At 39.5% G+C, this 25,457-nt stretch overlaps 1 protein-coding gene across 5 annotated transcripts in view; it reads left to right on the top strand.

The window, feature by feature from the left end:
- Positions 1 to 25,457, top strand: part of NAV3 (neuron navigator 3) — a 605,012-nt gene that overhangs the window by 391,409 nt on the left and 188,146 nt on the right. For all 5 annotated transcript variants that reach the window (XM_048499147.1, XM_048499145.1, XM_048499146.1 and 2 more), the window contains exons 5-6: positions 11,850 to 11,922; positions 17,424 to 17,607. In XM_048499147.1, coding sequence (XP_048355104.1) covers positions 11,850 to 11,922; positions 17,424 to 17,607 — 257 coding nt within the window. The remainder of the gene's footprint in view (positions 1 to 11,849; positions 11,923 to 17,423; positions 17,608 to 25,457) is intronic.

Raw genomic sequence — 25,457 nt, 5'->3', positions numbered from 1 at the left:
ACACCTTGGTTAAGGTAATTGCAATGTTGTTGGGAACTAGTGGGAAGGAAGTTGTTTATTTTTTGCTGTATTGTAAATGTTAGAATTTATTGTTTCAGGGTTTTTGTGTATGTAAATGGTGAGAGTTCTTTTGGGGACCTTCATCATCTTGAATCCAGTTCACCAAGCCTCTGGAGTCTTCATGAGCCAACCACCAGCAGGAAAAATGGACTTGGCATTATCAGACTGTAATTAGAAGGACTTGGAATGAAACTTGAACAGGACCTTGGAGTGTTAAGTTAAATGTTAATGTTTGATAATTGTCATATGTTAAAGTAAACCACTTTGTTTAAAATTTAGTTGTTGCAAACTCCTTCCAAGTTCTGCCCCACAGAACCCACAAGCTGAGGTTACATTTGCAGCAAGGAGGTTGGGAAAGGGAGCGTGCTTGTTTCGTCTTGATGGTCTTGTGGGGTATTCCCTTCAACATTTTAGCAGACCAATTTGAGAGACACTAATGATGTTCATACTCCTTTGGCTCAGAATACGAGATGAGCATCCCAACTGCAAAATCCCTCCATGGTTTAAATGGTAACACAAGAATTACTTGCTCATTTAAGTCTTCCAACCCTCAACAGTACTGGCTTTGTTAGTGGAGCATGGTACAGGGGCAACAGGGGCAGCCAAGAGGAAAGAAGATTCTTGTAGCATCTCTCTATTTTTTTTTTATTCCAACCACCCCATACTGGGAATTCCAGAATGCCTGACATTAAGGAACTAAAGTTTCTAGAATGCTCCAAGCACCCCCATCTTACTGAATCCATTCTGGGGACTACCATTCCCAGAATGCCTTGTTGATCGTTCCTTATCAACTTCTCTGAATTATTATCATCAGAATGCATTAGGAGGAAGAAAGGGGGAAAACAAAGAAAGATGGAGGTGAGTCAAGGGTGTTCGAAGGAATGGAACACATCTAGCCTGCACTGGGGAGAAGCTGCTGAGTCTGAGGCCCAGACTTGCTCTCCAAAGTCTGGCCCTCAGGGTGCCATTGGCTGAAGATGCATAGTTACAGTCTTCTGGAAGGTACAGAAAAGCCCCTGAAAGTTACTAGAGGCCTGCAGTTGTTTCAGCACTTAAAAATGCTTGATATGAAAAGAAGAGCACATGTTGTGGGCCCAGTCAGGTTATGGTATTTCATTATGTCTTTAAAATGGTTACATCATCCTCATGACAGCCACCAAGATGCCGACACATTAACTTTGGCCCTAGCTTGTTTTACTGTAAGAGGTGGCAGGATCAGCTCTTGGCTGTGAACTAAGAGAAATCTGTGATTCGATGATAGAATTGTTAAAACTGGAGCCACTTAGAAGTGCTTTCAGAATTTTGATTGAATGCATCAAGTCATGAAGGGAAAAAATATGTATAATAAGGAGTAACAAATCTGTGGAGGATTCCACACTTGCCAGATGTCTTAATATAACTTGGTTGATTAAAAGTCCCCTCCCATAGACGTTATTAGAAGCTACAATACTTTGGGTATATTCTTTCTTTTATGGTCTTGTCCAATGTCCAAAAATGTTCACATAGCTTTACAGTTTAAAAAATGAGACACCAAATGACTTGACATTTTTAGGGAAATATTTTCACAGCGAAAAATGACAAAACTGTTATTTACTCATGGGTGCTTATCACTTGAAAGTGTGTCTCATTTCTTTAAACAAAATGCTTCCTTTCCCCAATGATTAGGCCATATAAGTCAATGCTGAGGTTTTACAGGATGTGGTGTCCTTACTTTAAGCTTTACAATATGGCAGATTGTCATATTTATAGAAATGATTAATCTCCTGGAAATGAAGGAAAATGTATGGCTTTATTAGTCAGCATTACTTATCCTATCTGAAGTCTATAATTCATTTGTGTTTGGAAGCAGAAAATGCAATGTCTGCCAGAGGAAAAAGATGGAAGCTTTCTTTAGTAATATCAAATCAATTGCAATAATATACAATTTGTTTATGATGAGCCAGTGGTAAGTTTCAACCCCACAAGTAAATATTCCCATTCTTGTTTTCAATTATAAGGATGACAGCATGGTTCACAGGAATATGAATGGTCTTTGTTTTCAATTCATTATTTATATAATTGGCTCTCTCATTATATTTTAATAGTATTTATATGGTCTGGCTAAAAGTTCAATATGTTCTAGTTTGGGCAAAATCTGGCAACAAAATACTAGTATTAATTTCCACACTTTTAAATCCATACTATTTTTCTCTAAAAAAGAAAACCTAGTCATTCAAAAAATAATTAAACTTGATTTTAAATGTACAATTCTCTAGCACAAGTGGAGACCTGCAAGAAACTTGTGGAGATAAGTGGGCAGTGATTCACACCCACCCTCCATCCCCCCCCCATCAGTGGTATGCAAAGGCTTCCCCCACTTCAATGGAATGCTGACACTTCTCCATCCATCCCTCCAAATGGCACGCTGAGGCTTCCCCTCCCTTCCTCTTTTTTCTTCTCTCTCCGGGGCTCTTCTGGCACAGCCCGGGAAGGCATGCTGAGCCTTCCCCCCACACCCTCCCTCTTGGCAAGTCCAGCATAGCTTTCAGGCTGTGCTTCTGTTGCTGACAATCTGAGGAAAGCACAGATATTGTTTTTAATTTGGGGGCAGGATTCAGGCCCCCTGTTATTTTTTTACTTATCAAATTTAACTTATCTCCTAAATCTGCAGAAACAACTGTTTGGAATCAGTGTGTCCCCTACCTGTGAAATTAGATATTCACAAATAAGAGGCACATTTGGGATTTAGATATATAGATTGTTCCACTTAATAGGCCTGTGCTGTTATGGTGCACTAATTGATGAGTTCAAGATCAGGAGAACAGTGTTTCCTATCTCTGTAATAGCTGTTATTACATGTAGCTGTTATTACATTTTTCTGCAAATTGTGATCTTCACTGGAATTTCAGCTGGTTACATTTGACTTGTCCTACTTTAAATGTTTGCTATTGTTTACTTCAGTATATGCCCTTAAAGTTTTTCCACATATTTATTTCACTGAATAGTTATATTTGCTTCTTGGTTTTCTGTTTTGATTTTACAATGCATTATGGGACTCATAGAGTCCTAAAATGTGGCTTCTCAGTTTGCAGGATGACTGCATGGTTGATGTTTTAATGGTATGCTGTTAAAATCAGCTTTACTTTCAACATATTCATTCAAAAATAATTTTTCTCAAGCTGGAGTGCTGACTTGCTGGTAAGAAAAGGTAGGATAATTGAAAGGGTTTAGGGAATGATCATTCAAAGTTTGAGATGGGTCTTGGGGCAAAGAGTTTGTTCTGCACCAGGCCTCATTGTGATAGGAGGTGATGGTTTGTCTGGTCCCATCAGCTGAATGGTGGTGGTGTATCTTGTCACTGATTGAAGGTTTTTTCCCTCAGTCATACTGACTGAGTGAGATTTGGGTAATAGTGCCACCATAACCATTCCACCTTCACTAAGACCTACTAAGATCAAGAACTTAAGTAAACATTGATTTCAGAGATGCATTCCAGTCCTGATTGAAACAATATGAGAATGGCTAAAGCCTTTTTGCAACTTCTGCTATTGCAAAATTATTTTCATCTGTTTGTAAGTTTTGAATCAAGGGTACTCAGGGCTGCTAGAGTCTGAGTTCAAAGAATAACTGCGGTTTGCCAAGGCAAGAATAAGACAATTAAAATAATGTTTATGTATACATTGAAAGCTTTAGAATTTCTAGACCAAAAATGATGTTTTTATCTGAATAGAAATGAAAGTGAAAAATAACCCCAAGAATTTATTATCCAGTTCCCTGTTGAGTAATATACCAGCACATATATCATATTTCAACTGTTCAAAGTACTTCAGACACATCACACATCCCAAAAGACTTTATAACAGTCCTATGAGGTGGTTGGGAATTATTAACCCCATAGAACCATTGGATGCTGCAGCTGAATGGGCCAGTAGTTGGTAGTACTGAATACATTCAGGGCTGAGATCAGATTTGAACAGATAGTATCCCTATGCTACACATGCTTTCTGCTTTGCTTAATTTTGCAAATGGGAATCTAATAACATCATCAACATGTGTTGGACCTTGTAAGTTGCATTGTTGCAACATTATAACACATCCTCCAACAGTATACAGATGAAAACATCATGTGTATATAGATGTGTCTGGGAAAAACATTCTTCAAACCCAACTGTATTGCTAGCAGGAACATAAAGTTAATATAAGTTGATGATACCAGATGACAAGAAAGTGAAAAGAAAGTTAAGTTCACTATATATTCTAACCTGCATGGTCCAGATTAGCTTGATCTCATCAGATCTTAGAAGTGAAGCACGACCTGGTTAGTAGTTGGGTGGGAGGCCCCCAAAGAAATGCAGACTTGCTGTGCAGAAGTGGACAATGGCAAGCCACCTCTGCTTGTCACTTGCATTGAAAACCCTTAAGGGTAGTCATAATTCAGCTGCAACTTGATTATTCTTTATACACATAAGTATGTTAAATTTAGGACACACACACATGTTCAGAAGACATTTATCTTATTTGATTTCACTGTTTGTCCCCATTTTACAGCTGAGAAATACTGGGGATTTCTGCACAATACAAATAAAATGTCTTGAAGATGTAAAAAGAAGCATTTTGGGGAGGAACTCTGCATAACTCTTTCCCCAAGATGTCTTCAGAACTTTTTATTTCAGCTCAACCTGTTGTATTTTGAAAATGCTAAACTAGCGATCTTTCCCCCAAGATAGCTTCAAGACATTGCCTGCTTGCTGTGCGGAGCTCAGGAAATGTCTTATTTCTCCTGCACAATTTCAAAGCTCTCACTTTTGTTTTCTTCTGTGCTTTGGCCTGCCATTTTTTGCAGCTGCAGTGATTCTCTGTGCTGCCCACCATTTGCTGAAGATTTCTTACAGACTTTTTCTCTGCTTGCATTACAGCCGCTTGCCATTTCAGCATTTAAAGTACATGAATAAACTTAATTTTGCCTGGCGATTCTGTGAACATATTGTTTTCCCCATTTTTTTTGTTTTCCATGATGTATCTTTGAAGCTGCAAAGACATTAGATGAGAATTGCCAATATGAGCAGACTTTGAGTCTTTGTAGCTTTGAAGACACTTCATGGAAAACTAGGGACGTAGGTATAGATTTTTTATGGGGGGGTTGGGGGTGAGGCCACACCCCCACCCACCCCAGGACATGGCCATGCCTCCCCAAGCCCCACCCCTGGCCTAGCATTTATAAAAGCAGCTCTATAAAAAACTCCCCTCCCCTGCCCTCCCCTGCCCCCCACCAGCTGGGCTCCCAGCTGGCAGCTGGCAGTTCCTTCTGTCCTCCCCTCTGGGCAGAGGTATAAAGGGAAAATGGAGCCCGGTGCAAAATCTGAGCCCCACCCCACCCCGGGCAGCTGCTGTGATGCTGGAATCCACCCCCAAACAGCATCACTTTCAATGGTATTTAAACTAGAGAGCCCAAATTCTCCTTTTAAATCCACCTTAAAGGGAGAATTTGGGGTCCCCAGTTAAACAACATTGAAAGTGATTCTGTTTTGGGGTGGATTATCCCCCACCCTGAAGCAGCACCACTTTCAATGTGGCGTAGTGGCTAAGAGCAGGTGCATTCTAATCTGGAGGAACCGGTTTGATTCCCTGCCCTGCTGCTTGAGCTGTGGAGGCTTATCTGGGGAATTCAGATTAGCCTGTGCACTCCCACACACGCCAGCTGGGTGACCTTGAGCTAGTCTCAGCTTTTCGGCGCTCTCTCAGCCCCACCCACTTCACAGGGTGTTTGTTGTGAGGGGGGAAAGGCAAGGAGCTTGTAAGCTCCTTTGAGTCTCCTACAGGAGAGAAAGGGGGGGATATAAATCCAAATTCTTCTTCTTCTTCTAAACTGAGGACCTCAGATTCTCCCTTTAAATCCATGCCGAAGGGGGTGGAATTAAAAGGAGAATCTGGGGAAATTTGGGGGGTGCCTGCTGTCAGGGGTGCAATTGTTAAGCTAGAAGCACCAAACTTTTAGGGTATCTTTAGGAGACTCTTCTAATGATACCACCCAGGTTTGGTGAAGTTTGGTTCAGGGGGTCCAAAGTTATGAACCCTCAAAGGTGTAGCCCCCATCTTGTATTAGCTCCCATTGGAAACAATGGAGGATGGGGGTACCCCCTTTGGGAGTCCATAGCTTTGGACCCCCTGAAACAAACCTCACCAAACGTGGGGAGTATCATTAGGAGGGTCCCCCAAACAATCCCTGAAAGGTTGGTGCTGCTAACCCAAACAATGCGCCCCCTGCAGGCCAAAAACCGAAGAAGCAGAAATATGTTTTTAAAACCCACAAACAGGGGGGGCGGAGCTTCAGACATGATTGGGGGGTTGAACCCGAGAACCCCCCCTTACCTACGTCCTTGTGGAAAACAAAAAAATGGGGGAAAGCTACATATTTGTGGAATCCCCAGGCAAAACTAAGTTTATGCATGCACTTTAAATGCTTAAATGGCAGGCATCTGCGGTGCAAGCAGAGGAAATGTCTATGGCGGGTGGCACAGAGGATCTCTGAAGAGGCAGAAAATGGCGGGAAAAAGAACAGTTTCCCCTAGCAACACTTTATTTTTCTGAGCTATGTGGACAAAAAAAGCCAAAATAGTTCTTTTTATAACATCTGCAAGATGTTTCAATTGTGTTGTGTAGAAAAGACAAAGTGTTCAGTCAGTGCAAGTTGCAACCATAGATAGCACAGAATCCTTAAACAGTAATACAGTTACATAAGAAAAGTCTTCCTGAGAATTTTCATTTACATAGACTTCAGAAGAAGAGTTTATACATTGATGACATGTTTACCAGACAGATTAAATCCATGATCCTCTTTTTAAAAAGAAAGTAAATACTGACCTGCATGCAAACTTCATCACAAAATGTACAGATTCTAGACCTTACTTTGTCTTTCTTTTTTGTTCTCCTGCCACATTCTTTATTTAAAGTCGGGAAGGTTGTGGAAGTGCTGTTTCCCTGAGTCTTCTAAAATACATGTCTGTCTTGGCTGCAAAGAACACTTGAAAGAGATGTTAAGCCATTCAGAAATTGCTTATTCTCTGGCTCATTCCACACATGCAGAATAATGCACTTTCAAACTGCTTTCAATGCTCTTTGAAGCTGTGTGGAATGGCAAAATCCACTTGCAAACAGTTGTGAAAGTGGTTTGAAAACGCATTATTTTGCGTGTGCGGAAGGGGCCTCTGTTGCATATTAAGTGGATTATTCAGAAAGCAAGAATTAACCTTTCTTGTCCAGCCCTGTTTGTCACTGTGCGAATTCTGTGCTGCCAGTAAAATCTTCTTCTATCCATTAGCAGTTGTGAAGTGCAAGATTAAAAAAAACAGACTGTTTAGCCGGAAAAGAGGTTCAATTTGTACAGATTTCTTTCTGGCCATGACTACTGTTTCATATTACAAAACTGCTCCTTCACACTACAAAGAAATATGGAGTGAAGATTGTACATCTTCATCATGATAACTTTTTGGAGCATTTTCTGAGGGTGAAGATCATGATTGTCATTTTAGTAATGGGAGAGGTAGCATAAGCATCCTGCACTCTACTTTTGCTGTCTAAACATTAAAGTAGAAAAAAGAAATTTGTAGTGCATTTTAAATAAATCTAAAGTAACAAAAATCCAGTGGTGGAAATTCAGATGATTAAAATTGGTACAGTAGTAGCAAATTATACTTACTGGATATTACTGTTGTCATGGAAATACTATCAAAAACACCACCCAACTCGCAAGTTATTTTCATCCGGATCATAATGAATCCAGCAGTTGTCAACAGTGCCCTTCTGCTCTCTACACAGGATAAACAGGTTCATGAGAAAGAAAGAATATAAGCTTGACATCAAAAATAGCAACATTTTCTGAAAACGTGGCACAACCTTTCAGTCCTCTGGGATGCTCTTTTGCTGATCTGAAAGTTAACCTTTTTCCTGCAAAGGAACCTTGATGGGAGACTCCAAAGAGACATTGCTGAATTAGAATTTAAAAATTGCTCAACATTTCCACCCTTTATTACAGTTTCCATATACTTTTGCAAAGAAATATCACTGTCTGTCTTCTACATTATATAGCCTTTTAACTCACAAATTTTTATTTCCTTCTACTAAATTCCACTAACTTAAATTGCACTTCATGATGGCACATTTTAGGTTTGTTTTACCCTTGTCAAAGACACATTTTGCAGTGATTCATGTTCATACTTTTTCAGTGCCTCCCCCCAGGTCTGTGGGACAGCCTGTCCAAAGAGGTTCCCTCCTGGTTTTCCAGCGATGATGCAAGGCAGAATTATTCCAGAGAGCTTTTGAGGCATTCTGTTTTCCCAATGGCTTATAATATGTTTCTGGTAAGCCTACGGTCAGGGCATGGAGGCCAAGACCTTCCTGTGTTGATCTTTAATAACTGGCATTCCAACTTATACTAGCTCTTAGCGTAGAGTCTCCATTTAGCCATTTCCCCAGCTGCTTGACCTAGTAGCCATTGTTATTTCCTGTGACAATGATAGGGTTGTTTACTCCCAACTGGCATTTCCTGCCCCCAATCAGTGACCATTGATCAACAGCATGGCATCATGTTATGGTAAACTTGTTCTTCTTCTGGTTGCCAGGCTGGGCTGCTGGGCCTGGCAACCCTAGACTGTGTGTGCCACAGCTTAAATATGTATGTTGTGTGGAGAAATACTGTCTTTTGTTTATCCTGAATCTACTCCCGTTCCACTTCTCTAAGTGACCCCATGGTCTAGAATTATGAGAAAAAGCAAAACGTTCTGTCTTTCTACTTTCTCTGCATCATGCCTGCGTCTTGAGCTTTTTAGATTGTTTTTTTCCTAAACAGAAAACCCCCAAAATATTTGGCCTATTTGTCAGAGGGAAAGACAATTTCATTGCTCAGTTCTTAACTTCTTATGAATAATGGTGAGTTAACTCTGAGGTTTGTTATGTTTATGGATAAATGCTGGGACGTCATCAGGTCTTTCGAGATATGGCAGGCTACCAACCTAACATTAATTACATTTCAAAAAACAGAGTTCAGGGATAATGTTAGGATCACTTACATGACAAAAAAACTGAAATGAAATATGAGTAGGTCCTTCAGAGGAAAAAAGAATAGTTTTTAACTCTACTGTTTCCATGTAAGGAAGTAAAATTTTCCGCAGTCATTTAAAAATTGGACATCATTGTAAAATATCACAATTATTTTTAAATGGTTTTAATGTTATTTATTCATTCCCACCTCCAGTAAATCTGCATTGATTTTGCCTTTGTAGTTACCTCATTTTTGTTAATGGAACTTATGCCTTTTCCATTGTTTGTACATACATGTGTGCTAGGTTGTGTGTTGATAGATTGTGTGCTGATTCTTTTTACAATTTCTTGTCACACATGTAAAAAAAATCACTTCCCAAGTATTTTGAAATGACAAGCATTCTCCTACATATAGCATGCTGTCAGTTGAGATATTTTTATTTACTTTTACTCAGCAATTCTACTCGTAAAAGTGCTTTCCATTTGAATCAAGTTTGCTTACTAGTAGCAGCTGTTGGCACCATTTGCTATTGACGACATCCACTTATACCACTGACTTTTATACTTAACACTTCAGCATAGAATAAATGTATTAATGTGATGCCCTGTAAATTACCAGGATTGATTAAATTATCTCAGAGCTTTTTCATGGATGTCATAGAGGACTCCAATATAAATAAAGATTCAACTATCTGACTTTAGTTCAGTCAGACGGGACAGGCAGAAGTACTGAATGCTGTCTTAAAGAGAGTGTGCTTGCCATGGCCTTGAAAAATGTGATAGTTGGATTGCCACTGAAGAAATCATCCCTAATATATGTATATATGAATGTATGTATTGTTATGTTTCAGGTCACAGGGTGGAAATTTGAGGACAAGATATATGCAATACTTATTTTTTTTTTCAAACTGGTTTGTGAATATCAAAAGCGTAATTTGGAAATCAGCATAGCTAATTGTACTATTTGGTATATTTATGGACACATTCGGACAGAAGAATATCTTATATAGTCACAGCAGAACTACTGGTGTGTTTGGATATTGAGTTATATTATGTTAATTATGGGCAAAATTAGTCACATTTAAAAAATAAAAGATCCTTAAACATCTGAGGTATACACTAGAATTATTGTCTCATGTTGTTTGGTGCTTGTTAAAAACTGACTGGGCCTGCAGCATCCTTGACCCCAGATGGCAGAGTGAGGGTTCCCTGCCTGCTGGCCCACAGCAGCCACTAATCTGGCCTAGTCATGCCAAGCTGGGCTGGCAGCACAGCATCCACCCATGCTCCAGCTGTCACAGTAGAGGAAAAAGCTGAAAGTTTGCATGCCAGTTATTTTATCTCCTTCCCCACCTCCCATCCTCTTTCTCTCTACCACTTACTTCTGTGAATTGTAAAGCAGACAGCCAAGCAAGGGTAGACAAGAAGCAAAAACATTCCCAGAAAGGGCCCTACCCACCAGCCCATGCCTAGCATTGCTCACAGAGGTGGGAGGAAAGGAACAAATGCTATTTCCTGCGTGGCTGCAGCAGCTGCTTTCTTGCCTGCCCTTCACAGGGCCTGGGCAGCTGTGTCCCACCCAATGGATGCAGTTTCTGCTTATCTGCCTAGCAAGGGGCTACAGTAGTCAGTTCCCTTCTGGTAACTGCTCGCTTGCCTCAGTTGGGGCTGGGACAGTCGAGTAATTCATGAAGCAATAAGTTGTTTGCCTTCCTCCTATAGGCCAGGATAGCCAGCTGAGTGGCTGTGAAAATCACCCAAACGGGATGCAGGCTGATCCTTGCTTGTAGGTAGGATGACCCTCAAGGGGGCGGGGGAGAACTGGCCCCTCAGGCCATTGGCTTCCCCCCCCCCCCAGGGAATTTAATGGCCAATCTGTTTCTTCAGCCAGGTGCCAGAATAAGATCCATATGTTAACTATATTACTGACTTCTTTTTTTAAAATTCATTTTTTACTAAACTTAAGTATGCTAAAAAATCTGGGTTCAGGTTCATTTTTAAAGAAGTTTTTATTGGAATGAATGGGAGGGAAGGCAGCATTATATATCTCAATCTTACCAGATCTCAGAAGCTAAGCAAGGTTGTACTTGGATGGAAGATTACAAAGGAAGTCTCCACAGAGACAGACAATGGCAAATGAGACTGCTTCACACTTGCCTTGAAAATCCTATCCAGGGGTTAGCTGCTACTTGATGGCACTTTGTACAGACCCCCACACACTTGCACTGGAATTCACATCCCCAATTAGTCTTTTACCTTCTGGTCTTTTTTCTAAACTTTAAACAAGCCCAGGAATTGATTAAACTTAAGTTTTAAGATGACTGTACTTATGACATCATACTTTGTTTAGGGCAAATCTGTTTGGCATGCCTGTCAAGTGTTTGGGTTGGTACGCTTGCAATTGAGCGTATCAACCCACATGTTGGGACACTCGACACAATATTCATTTCTGCATGGGAGCTTTCATTGTTACTTCTTTGAGTGTACAGAATCCTGTTTTATGTTAAGTAGGTGGGTTGCTGATTTGTCAGCATGCCATTCTGGATCACCCCTTTAGGAACTGTTTTTAAGCACCAAAATTGACAATGAAAGCTTTTATAGCAGTACCCCAATTAGCCATAACCATTCTTGCTCAGTTTTAGAAAAGAACTGGAGTATGCAATGAATGTAAAGTATTCATTTCTCTTTTTCCCCCCTCTGCCCATTTGCTGCCTTCTCACTTCATTTTGCAAAATAGTCCTTAACTGCTTTGCTATTTCTTGTTCCTTTTGCAGATTGAGAATGTTGATGTCTGTCTTAGCTTTCTGGCAGCCAGAGGAGTAAATGTCCAAGGTCTTTCTGCTGAAGGTAAGAAAAACATATTGTCAGCACAGATAACAATATACCTTCTTGAAAAATAACTTCTTAAATATTTATTTACAGAGGAAAAATAACATACCATGTTGAAAAGAGACAGCTGTTATTCATGATTTTTTAAATTTTAGCCTGAGTTTTTTAGTATAAAAGAGATCTATAGGGAAGTAATCTTGTTTGTTTATATACATCAGAAAATAGATAGTGTATATAGAGAACAGACAGCGTGTGCATTCCACATATAGAGTGAAAAAATTAGTATGAATTCCACTGTAATGGTAATTATCATGAAAATGGGGTACAATCTATGTCTTGTTTGGTAACAGTACAACTTAATAAGTAAAACATTCATTAAGTTGTGTGAGAGTAATCCTGGTTTATGCTTCATATTCTTGGTCAATTTGATAAGTTGATCATTCATTGTCTGATATAGTTAATGCAAATTATATATATGTAGACTTGAAATTATTTCTCAAATGAGACAGTGATACATGTACCATCTCTACATAATAATCTCATAAGAATGCTGTGATATGATGATCGCAGTATATTTGACTTTGATGGAATTTGAGAATCCTTGCTATTTTAACCATAACAACATTGTGTAATCCCCCCTTTTTAAGGAACTGTTAGATGTATCTATCACAAACAACTGACATTTCTATTTAATTACAAACTAGCAGATTTTGAGCAATTTCAAATAATAAGCTTCTTGAGTTACAAAAGTTCAAAAGTTCGAATGGCTGAAAGATGTTTTCTAAAACATATAGAGAAGGACATTGTCAGATACTGTGAACTTCAGTTAAGCATGTTTGTAGGTATAATATTTGCATCCCATCCAGCCCAGTCAAGATAGATTTAATTGATGATCCTGGAAGGGATCTTATACATTTTGGACTAATGGGAGTGGGAAGCTTTACATTTATTTTCAACTGTTAAAACATATCCTCCTTTCAGGTGTTCTAATCTTGTGAACTAAACCTGTGTGTGGCTTAGGCTGGTAGTGATGTGGAGTGCAAACACTTAGAAATGGTGCAAAGTGGTTATTTAAGACCAAAGTTAAAAATTGTGTTTATTCTTCTGCCTTCCTCAGATGCAGATGTTCCTCAAAAACATTATTGTTAAAATAATAATATAGCCATTTAGGTTTTTAAAATGACTTTTGTATACTTTGACCTTTTAATGTTTGTAGATTTAAAACTATAACAACAGAATAAATATTAAAACAAATATTAAAACAATTCCCCACAGTGTGTGCAGAGCAACTATAGGCATGCATTGTCAGTGTTGTATTGCATTGAAATGTGAATATGCCATATTTCAAAGAATTCAAAGCTGTAAATCTGCAGAATTTCTTTCTCTTTCTGCTAAGTGATGTTTTGGGAGTATCACTCTGTCTTCTATTTAGCTATCTAACCGCTGACTGTAGTTATGAATTTAGGAATTTTGTACAGGACATTCCTCATTGCTGCTCTCACTTTATAAATCATTCTGGCCGTTTCCGCACGGCCTCCTTGCGCCCCCACGCCGCCAAGAGTGCTGGCGGCGTGGGGGCGCAAGCCCGCTTGCACGCAAGCGTGCGAGCAGGCCAAGTGGAGGCCGCGCGGAGGCGTCGCGCAGGCGCCTCTTTGCCCTCCTCCGTTCTACTCACAATGTCCTTGTCGTCGCCTGCTGGCGTGGGAGCCCCGCCCACGCTGCCCTCCGACCCCTGGAAGTGGGAGGACAGTGAAGCGAGGTAACCAATATAAGCGGCTGTGGCGTTATCGTGAAAGCAAAGCGGAGAAGCATTCAGCGTCTTCCTCGGTAGCGGTTTGCACCAGCGCCCGCTGGGAACTGCAGCTTCACTCCCAACAACAACCCTTTAAAGGGGTTGTTGTTTAGAAGCGATGGCAGCGCCCTGGGGAGGAAGCGCATTCGAATTAAGCCGCTGCTCGTTTACGCAGCGGCGTATCATAAACGGCGGCCTGGGGGCAGCGTTTTTACCGCCCCCAGGCCGTCGTTTATGGGCCGTGCGGAAATGGCCTCTGTGTATCCAGAAAGGGTAAAGTAATAATAAATGTTCTTATAAGGTGAGCCAGTTTACTGGTATTGCTGAAGCAATTAATGATGCTAACTAAATCTAGGACCAATTTAAAAACAAAACAATGGATATAACTTTTCTCCTAATTACATAATGCTTTGGGATTTTATCCTCTTCCAGTGATCATTTTAAAACACAGATGTTCCAAAATCACATGTGATAATTTATCATGTTCTTATTTCTGCTATCTCTCCCCCCTCCACCCATGGTAGGTTTTTTTTGTCACAGCAGCTTCATTTTTAATGTTTTACTTTTTGATGAACAGTTCTCTTAAAAGCATTTAAGTCTTCATGAACATATTTTACTTTAAACATGTTTCCAATCTACGTTAAAAATGCATTAATAAAAACTAACCACAATCTAGATTCCTACCCATATATCTAAAGGGGTATTTGCAACAAGACCAGTTTGTACATAAGCCTGGCAAAAAATCAATGATTGCACCAGTGGTCTCATTGTCAGCCAGGAAATCAAGCTACTGTCCTGCTGGAGGCTGAGGTCCAGGAGTCAGGGCATGAGTTACCAATGCTTCCGAAGCACGTAACATCAACCAGTATTAAATGGTACAATACATGGTTTGTGTTAATATTTTTTATATGTAGCCTGTATTCCGGGCCCTGTGCTTTTAACAGACTAATTGTGTGTGCCATATCATAACATACAATTAGATTTTATAGTTTCAAGATCAACTTACGAAGCTCCCTCAATTAAAGAAAACAGCAACTTTGCACCATACAGTTATAGCAGTGCACTTTTCATCTTGTTTTTTAAAGGTTAAATTAATGTTTAGATCAGGAATTCCATTTCTTCAGTATTTTTGTAAAGTTTTAAAAGCCTAATTTTTAACTGTGCTGTATTTAGGAAGCATACTTAGATGTTTCTATACTTCGGTTGCTGTGGTTTTTACTGTCTTTACTATTTATTGTTTCATAATTATTTTCTATTTTTAAGTTATCTGAAAGCTTAAAGACTGCTTTCAGACAGCCTATTCTTAAATCAATTTAAACTGATTATCTGTGATGGAGACAATATGATTACTTTTGTCTTCACTATTGCATCACATGTGTGTATGTATATATATATATATACACACACACACACACACACACACACACACGTACGTACGTACGATGTGTATATGTATGTATGTATGTATGTATGTGTGTGTGTGTGTGTATATATATGTATGTATGTATGTATGTATGTATGTGTGTGTGTGTGTGTGTATATATATGTATGTATGTATGTATGTGTGTGTGTGTGTGTGTGTGTGTGTGTATATATATGTATGTATGTATGTATGTATGTATGTATGTATGTATACTGTATATATACTGTATATATACTGTATATATACTTATATATATATAAGACAGAACATTTTCATGATCTGGCATGTTGCACTTATAGGAGATGTGTTGCAATGACCAGAAGACGCTTTCTCCCTACCCCCACAACACACATTCCTGTTGTCACAGTTAGCTCCTTGAAGGGTATATTTGCACATGTGTACTTTGGTGCTAAATGCCCTGTGGGAAATTCTCATGGTACTAATCAGCTCTGAGATGGACTAGAAGTTAGAAAAAGATAGCCCCAGAATACTCCAACACCATCCTTCCTATTTTCCCATCCGTAGAGGAAGATTAGCACACTTCACTCAAGCTCAAAGCAGATGAGACATTAAGAGGTCTATGAGTAGTTCCTTAGAAGTTTCAATTAAAGATCTAACACAGGGAATCCCAATGCTGATTTGAAACAAGAGGGATTTTCCATGATCTCTCTTGTAACCCAAAAGCTGTCCCTTCTTCCTCAGCAGCTGTTTTCGCCGCTGGATGAAATTGGTCCTATCTAAATGCTTTTGGAAATTGGTCTTGAGAAAGAATTTTTGTCTTTGAGTTTAAAGCATTGCTTAAATTTTGGGGAAAAACTGGGGGAACTCTTCATGAAACTGATGAGTCCCACTTTTTGTCCCATCATTATTAGCACCTAGTACCTTCCCACTGGGTCTAATAATCCATCCTCATAGCTCTGTTCCAGCAGTAGATGCTATTCATATATTTCTGGGATCATTGTAAGCCAGGTGTATGCATAGTAATCATAAAAGTGCTTTAGTAAGAATGTTATGTTCTCTTTAGTTCTAACTATAAACTCCACCAAAATCAACAGTCTCACTCCTGCTTAACTGTACTAGAAAATGAGAACTGTGTCTGTGTTCTCATTAGCTCAATTTTTGTTTTCTGTTAATCATCACCACCCCACTCCAAATAAACCAATAACCCTTTTTCCCCCTTTGTTTTCACTGTGTATAGTAGGGTGGAGGAGGGAAAACATTCCCACTCTACAGTATTGGTCTTACCCAACAAAGCCAACAAATGAACTGATTTCAGTGGAAGTTCAAGTTCGATGGCACCAGAAAAGTGATGCACATTAAATTATTTATGTAGAAAATTTTATTCATTCTTTCCAGAAATCTGTTTCTTAGAAATGTTAAAAATAAACCATTAAACGTCTGAGATTAAACTTCAATATTAGAAACCCAGACCAGCATAAAAATACACCATAAACATTGTCCAGTATTACTGTTACTAATCAAATGACTAAGGAGTTCTAAAGAGCTTTATAAGCCAAGAAAGTAGTCGTCAACACAGAGCCAGCATGATATAGTGGTTAAGAGTGGTGGACTCTAATCTGGAGAATTAGGTTTGATTCCCCACTCTTCCAGATGAGTGGTGGACTCATCTGATGAACTGGACTTGTTTTCCCACTCCTCCACATGAAGCCTGCTAAGTGACCTTGAACTAGTCACAGTTCTTCAGAACTTTCTCAGCCCCACCTACCTCTCGAAGTGTCTGTTGTGGAGAGAGGAAAGGAAAAAGTTTGTAAGCTGCTTTGAGATTCTTCTTCTCCTTCTCCTACCACCAGTCAATGAAGTCTCCCAGTCTGTTTTCCTTCTGCATTGTGACAAAATAAGATCTACAGGAACCTGTCTGTGCTGCAATTGAAACTCCTGCAACTAGTTCTAAGGACTTTTAGAAGCCAAGAAAGTAGTAATTGGCACAGAATGAACTTAAATTTGGACCAACTTCAGAAAAAATAAACCACTACCGGTCTTTTTATTTTATTTTTAAAATATTTAGTCCTAAATTGTCGTAATCAACCTTACCCACCTTGTTATCTGAAATGCATGGGGGCTGCTCCGAAAACATATTTATAATTGGAATGCCCATAGATTTTTGTCTAGAAAATATCTTCAATGTGTACCTAATGAGCTATTTCCATGGTGAAAAGTACTTGGTATAGAATTACATCATAAAAGAAGTTCATGGTGGATGGTAGGTGGAGACAGAATAAAGAAGAGCCATATTCAAAGAACATTCAAAAGTTTAATTTTGATATTTTTACCCTTTTTTTGCAGAGATAAGGAATGGGAATTTGAAAGCCATTTTAGGGCTGTTTTTCAGTTTGTCTCGTTATAAACAGCAGCAACATCAACAACAACAGTACTACCAGTCCTTGGTTGAGCTACAGCAGCACGTCTCTCATTCTCCCCCTCCCGCTGAAATTGGCCAGCCCAAAATCCAACAAGATATGCTGTCCAGGTAGGTCAGACTACTTTTTTATGTTTTGGTTCATAAATACTCAATGCTCACCACTAGCAAAACCAGGCAGATGGGCAAAGCACAGACCTGTGTCTGATCCAAGCCTAAGCCCTTGCTCTTCACCTTCTCTGATCCTGGAACTCTTCAGGAGACTGTGGTAGATCTGGAAATGTGCACGTTGATGCTAGATCTCTCTGCCTTGAGGGTCCCTCTTGTTCATTGTGTTGTAGTGGTACTAATCCTGGTCCCTTTGGGGAAGCCCTGACCCATCAGACTCATTGGGTGAAACTGCCAAGGAGGGCTTGGGGGTGAGAGTTGTACTCCTCCTCTGATGAGGACTCATCTTCCCATACTAAACTAGGGTGGTCCATGACACCTTGCTGATTATTACACAAAGACTGAATCACAGCTTTAAAGCATAACTAGATCAGACTAGAGAAAATGAGTAGTTATTTTTAATTATCTGCACCTATTCTTCAACCAGAGGTTCTACCAAAGTGGACGTCAGTGTGCATCAAGATGGTGCATCAGCAGACATCAGAGTGCAAATTGGTATGCTTCTGGTGAAAGCTCAGGCAACCCTTAATTGCCATTCAAAGGCTTGTTGGAAAACTATAAAAGAAAAAAAATACATTTGAGATTGTTGCATAAATAACAAACGAGTTCAGTATGGGTGAAAGGAAACTGAATGTTCAAAAACAAAAGCACTTCCCAAACTATCTACAATGAAGAGTAAATGCAAACAAAACATTATTTATCCTAAATCATTCAGTCACCATTCCATTTCCCTGAATGAGGCCAGAAGTAACACTGCACTCAGAGGATCAGACTTCCATAATCATAAATGAAGAATGTATCTTGTAAATGCACTTTCTGAACTTAATTCATGGTTATAACAAAGCTATATACTGTTTCTATATGTTTTAGTTGCATGTAGGGGTGTGTGTGTATTAATAAAACCCTTAGCTTTATTTTAGCACTGTTAAAAAATGAGGAGCTAAATGAAAATGTTTTTTCAGTGGTTCTTTTTGGTGTTGAATGTTAGCTACTGAAATTCAATCCACAGTGGAAATGTTAGAAATTGTATTTTGTTGTGTTCCCAGTGAACCTGAAAATCCTGTGCAAGAGTGTTGTGAGGTATTTTCTACATGACTATATCCTTCCATTTCAAAATGTATTTGAATATATGATAGAAAAACACACACCTATTTGAATGGTAATAGTATTATTTATTTATGTAAAATACAATAGCACAGTATTTGAACAACAATGTCTTAGAGATAACATAATTCAGCATACTCCATACTGGCAAAATATGAAATCCCCAGAGTGGCAGATTTCATATTTAATATTCTGAAAGCATTTTCCAACCACACATTGTGTTTACTGTAAACATATTTCAATAGCTGTAATACATATATGCATTTTAGCAGCACCATCCCATTCAATATAAAATGATTTTAATATTGGGGGCAGAAGCAATTGCATATAAACACATTATTATAAATACTGTGATATACAATTTTGAGTTCTATTTTAGGAGCGTTGTTGCTGAACAGCTGAAAAGTATGCATCAATGTGATCCAGAAAAGGATGTTTGTGCTGATCTTTTGATACAGTAACATAGGTAACTTCCCTAATGGTAAAATGCTTCTAAATCTTCAATGCTAATTTTTTCCCAATGTGTGGTACACATTGGGAAAAAATTAGCATTGAAGATTTAGAAGCATTTTACCATTAGGGAAGTTACCTATGTTACTGTATCAAAAGATCAGCACAAACATCCTTTTCTGGATCACATTGATGCATACTTTTCAGCTGTTCAGCAACAGCAAGAACGGAAGGATAGATGGGTGATCTGATGCTGGAGGAAACCTGTAAAGGCCAAGGTGATAGGCTGAATACTGAGGCCCTAGGAATTGAGAAAAAGTCTCCTTAGGACCCATTTAGTTTTAAATGTTCAGTATGACCTGATTGAAAGGAATACGTATACCAGTTGGATTGTTAAAGGGATAGATGTTGCTTGATGTTACTAACATTTGTAAGCTGTGCTTGAATGAATAAAAGTATGATCCACCCTAACATTTATCTTTAAGAAATTCAAATGATTGTGTTTTAAGTAAAATAAAAAATGTGGAGTTTGTTGTTTCTCTTATAACAGTAAATACAATTGCTTAATGGCCTAATCTAGAGCAGGGGGGATCTGCACATGGAGGTGGCATGGGGCTGCACCAGTGGATTTGCCCTCCCTGAGGGGCATATCTGGGTGGCTCCCTGAGGGGTATATGGGTGGCTGCCACATCCCTCCAGGATGGGCAGACACAGCTCAGAGTGCTGCGTCAGTGCTCCTGTGCCCTCTAAAGGCATAGTTTGGGCATTCTGAAGGTGTGGCCAGGGGTGGAATTGACATTAGTTGGCTTCCACCTCACCTTTGCCTGCTGGAATACCAGTGCCAGGGGTTTGGACTCACACCATCCTTTTGGGCTTTTCGGCGGTGAGGAGACTTTGTATTGATTGATTTATAGTCCACCTTACTGAAACTCAAGGTGAATTACAGTTTACGTCAATGTAGCCAATAGAATGAGGCCTCTGATGGGCAATACAATAGGACTATGATTACAAAAGTCTGAAAGTGAACCCCAGATATTCAACATGATAGAGCTAACAGTATAGGGAATGGAACTGCCGGGGGAGGGGGGGTGCTATTATGAATAGGATAATATATACAGCAACAGATAATATAGCATATATAAAACAATGCAGTAAGAGCAAGATAAAATGTACAACAGACATTCATGGTGTTATAGTCCACTGTCATGTATCTTTTTAAAGTGTATCCTTTATAAATTTTATCAGGTTATAGTTAGCTCTCTTAGAGTCCAATCCACTGGGGGTGGCAAAAGGACTCATGAAAGTGGCATGAGTGCCTGCCCACTTGGCTACCCACTCTGTCAGCACAAAGGCCAAAGGTGCCAGCGAAGGGGCTAATATGTCGGTGGTGATTGGTGCTCGAGTCAATGCTTTTCTGCTGTGGGAGATCATGCTGACATAAGTGGGGGGAAGTCTGGGAGCATTCCTGAGGGTAGAGACAACTTTAGTTGACTTCCACAGGGCTTTTACCCTGGGAACACCCCCTACAACACTTGGCAATGTATGCCATGTTTTAGTATGGCATAACCCATTGGGCTGCAATAAGGTTTTCAGGTCAGCTGGCAAGGTTTTCAGTTTTCAAGGCCACCCACACTATCTGAAACCCTTTAGGATGTGACACTGGGTGATTCCCCACGGGTGATTAATTGCATGATATTCACGTGATAAATCATGCTTTTAGTCAGAACTCCCCACTGCTCAAGTGCCAAACTCGGCTTCATCAAGGTTCTGGCGTGTATTCCCACCCTCATCATGTGTTTTTTCAGAACCTACATTGAAGTGCACCTTTTAGCCAATCAAGCGCTGAAGCTGGTTCGGTGGGGAAAAACAGGGGACAGAGGTGTCTTATTGTTCCTACCCTTGGAGCCTTCTAGCCAATCAGAGTGCAGTGGGCTGTGCGCCGAGCGTGCACAGCCCTTTTTTTTTTACTGTGCACTGGGCATGGCTACATAGCAACGAAATAACGTTGCTATGAGACAATGATTTGTAAAAAATTGTTCATATGTGCCACATAGCAACGTAAAAACGAAAATATGAATTTTCAATTAGGGGCGGAGTAATGTTCCCACTTTGACCCAATAGCCAATCAAATTCCACCAACACAGCTACGAAGTAATGTAGTTACATAGTTACGTAGCTGCTTGCGAAAAAACAAAACAAAAAAGGTCCCGCCTCAACACAACATGACAGCCAATCAGGATGAGGAAGAATACACCCACCAAGCAGATTGCGTGTTCGTGGGGAATGTTACATTGCTTGAATCCTTGATAGTCATCAAGGTCTTCAGTGAAGTGGGGAGGGAGAATGCATGATGAAAAGGTACTGTTTCTTTTGAAACCTGGATGTATCCACCTTTAATTTCCCAGTGGGGGATTCGCCCACTGTCCCCAGCTGCCACAGAACCGCTCCATGTCCCATAGATTGCACTGTAAGATGTTACCTGACCTGGGACAAACCACTACAGCCTAAAGGGCTGTGAGGATGATTTGACCAGGAGAGTTGACAAGCCGGAAAAATAGCTTATGAAGTATACCTGCCAAATATATCATAATATATCGAGCCCTTCGGGGAAGAGGCGGCCTAGAAATCTAAAATATAAATATAAATAAATAAAATATTTATATCATTTATAAATTCCCTGGTATCCCTTAAGTCTGACTGTAAGCACCTCTTAAAGCAGAAGCAGCTAGCATTTTCTAAAATCCAGTGGCAGGAGCTAAGGCTAGCTGTATGGGAAAGAAATCATGGGTTGGTGATTTATTTTCTGCTGTTCAAAGTAAAGTGCCACCATTGCTGGAAACCCAGATTTTAGCTAGAAATTGGCAGTTCTATTACAGTCAGTTTTTCTACCTCGGCTCAGGCAGACAATAGTCAGGATCTTTATTCTGACCATTAAAATCCTCCCCAGTACCCCTCCTCCCACTATAGTTCCTGAGGTAAGAAGCCTAATTTTCTCTCTTAGGTCAGGCCAAGCTCCTGAAGAAGGCTTCAAGTTCTTCAGGCAGGGAAACCACTCACTGACCTAGTTTGTAATGGAATTCTGAATGGCAGACAAACTAGTGTTACCTCATACAGAAATTGTGGTTTCTGCGTAAGACCCAGCTGGGTATGGTTAATTCATGAAAGTTAACTTAGTGTTACTAACCACAGTTAATACCTGGAAAAATATCCTATTTTGCAGCTTGCTCAGAAATACTTGATGGAATGGTGAACCCCATTGGACTAGCAATTGCTCTGTCATGTTAAATACTGAAAGTGATCAGTACCTGTAGTGGTAATGAAAAAGACATAAACAGAACTTGGCAAAGATCTGACCACACATTTTGATTTTCATGGATTACCCAAGTGATCAGCTCTTCTAGTAGGGCAAGAATGGCCAATTACCCACTGCTAGCTGTTCTCCACCTCTGTCCTGCTCCAGAAGTTCTCTCCCTTTCCCCAGGTAAAGCAAGAAGCACACGTGGGACAAGAGGGAGTGTGTTGGGACAAGATTTTTTGCCCTGACGTACCTCCTCTCTTAGTGCATTGCAAAGAGGAAGCACGTCAGGACAAGATTTATTGCCCTTATGCGCTTCCAGTCCCCCCAGCGCCAGTGTGTAATCAGCTCATGAGTCACAGATGTTATTGAGCTGTAGCCAAGAGTGGAAGCTTCCTTTGAAGTTCTTGCTGCAGGAACTCTTACTTCCCCAGTTTTTTTTAATTTAAAAAAATTGCTAACTTGAACATCTAATGCTCAAAGGTCACTCTAAACTTTATAACTTGAACATATAGCCCTCAAATATCAGCCTAAAGCAGCACAGTGTAGATTCAGGGTTACAATTAGCTTTTTTTTTGTTTTGAGTAATTGTACAGCACAGGTCTGAACCTCAGCATAGACATCTACTTAAAATCTTTCAAGATTACAACCAACAAGAAAATCAAAAGAATGACTATGGTTGGGTCAGGTCAGTACGATGATATATTTTCCTGCTTGTTTGAAGAATTTGATAGAGGCATGATTTCCTTGAATATGATGAGAGTACCTATTTAGTTAATCTTGCATTATAACCTATCTAAAAGAGCTGTGAAGAGATCAGGGAAAATCCTAATTTGGATTTCACCTGGCATTTCCATGGGCATCAGGGGGAGATGATTTTCAAAATTTTCTCATCTCTCAGAAATTTTCATGGTTTATTGCCAGTAGTAACTTATTTCAGGAAGCTGTTACAGAATTCCAAATGGCAGACAAACTAGCATTGCCACACAGTGGTATTCTCCCACCCAGTGCCTAGGGGGAGCTACATTGTAGGGGTATCTTAGATGGTTATGGTGAGAATAGGTGATTGACCACCACTCCCTTCAAAACTGTGGAAATTCCAAGTGGAATCAAGGCCCCTACATACTATCTTGAGGTCCATGGAGAAGGGCAAAATTACAACAGTAATAGTGATGATGGTGATGATTATAAATTAATAGCTTAAAATCATATAGATCCTGATAGGCTTTTCTGCCTTTGTTGTGAAAAATGCTATTTCTACCTTTTGTTTTCTGCATACATTTATTAGCTTTTAAGTTCTTCATTTATAAGTTTCTAGTTTGGCTTTCTTCCTTTCTACTGGTGTAAGTACTCCAGGGAAAGGTGTTTTTTTTTTCAGGACAGTTTCCTTGGCTAAATGCTACTTTTGATTGTTGTTTGATTATTTTCCTTCTTATGACTCTCCGGTTTTAATTCTGTGGTAGCTTGATTTTGCTTATATTTAAATTGTTGTTGTTTATTTTAATGGGATGCTCTTATTCACACTAGAATTTTCATAAAATCAAAAGATGAGATACAAATATCTTAATAAAATAAGCAAGTGCATCTTCTGTTCCTTGACTGCTAAGTTTCCTTACATTGGTGTGTATCAGACATTAAAGGCTTGTGTTATGCTGCAGAATGTTTGGTACATGTTTAACTACATTCAGATGTTGTTAATAGAGGTAGGAGTAAGGTTATTATAATATTTTTGTTGTTCATGTCTACATTACTTTTTAAAAATAAAGTAGAGCTACCCTTAGTGGGATCTCATGTCCTCTGAAAAATAGTAGGTTAATGGTTTTTTCCCCTGAAATGATTGAAAAGTATCTCCAAAATTGTAGGATATGGCACTTCATGGGGAGGAGGGAGTTACCTGAGAACAAATCCTTCTTACTAAGACTTAGAGAAGGTCACATACCGGTAGTCCCTTCACCTACATTTTGCTGTCACCTTTGCTTCTGTATATCCAGTTGCTTACCTGCTAACCTGAATAAAATTTAAGGGAAAAAAATTACCTGTGTTTCTAATACTCTGCCATAGTCATTCTCTGATAATGACGTGTTTCATATACAGTTAACTGTTGTTTTTCAGCTTTCTATAATAGGTGATTGTTTTGGTTTCTTTGGCAGTCTAACAAAACAATTTATGATTATATGGATGTTTAACACCTGTAGCTCATAAAATGTAATATTTTTGTTTCCTTTTCAAAATTATTTCTGATCAAATGGCTACATTTGTTAATTAAGTTGAACTGTTCTTAGATTGAGTATAAAGGCACATAATTTCAAGAACAATAGCTAGCAGTGTATCATGAGCCACAAAATAAACAGTTGGGATCTAATGTCAAGTGTTCAAGGCTTTCTCTTGAACTTTCATATAAACCACAAGCTGTCTGACCAGCTGAGACTTAAAATGCCGTCTTTGGAAGAGCTGGCGGATTCTTGAACCATAAGTTGAAAGAATTGGAGGGGGGAGGGAAGCAGGCTTCCTGGCAAGGCAGGCTTACCTGTGTGTGCAAGTGCTTGCAGTGGTTTGCATGCAAATCTTTGCAGCACCTAAGTCAATCCCCTCTTCTGCCCCCACCTCCAATGCCTGATGCTGTTTGGCAGCAGAAATCTGAAATATCATTTGCTGGAGGTGAGGAGGTATTGCTTTATGATTTGAAAAAAAAAAAAGCCCCTATCCATTTTCATTATCTTGTCTCCAAATTCTCAGGTGCAGAGGTTAGCTCTGTTTCCATATGAAGGATCTCAGACCTCCCCCACTCCAATAATAAGAACTGATGGAACCACCAAGACCCTATAGATTGCATATCAAAGATTTGTTCTGTTCTCTTCTTTGGAGCTTTGAGCTCAGCTTAGTCAGATAGCCTTTGTACAATTACATGGCATGGGTATGATTCAAATTTGCTTGATTCTCCTCC

The sequence above is a fragment of the Sphaerodactylus townsendi genome, linkage group LG06, assembly GCF_021028975.2.
Source record: "Sphaerodactylus townsendi isolate TG3544 linkage group LG06, MPM_Stown_v2.3, whole genome shotgun sequence".
Lineage (NCBI taxonomy): Eukaryota > Metazoa > Chordata > Lepidosauria > Squamata > Sphaerodactylidae > Sphaerodactylus > Sphaerodactylus townsendi.
Note: the sequence above shows the minus strand (reverse complement) of the source record. Positions and strands in the feature narration are given on the sequence as shown.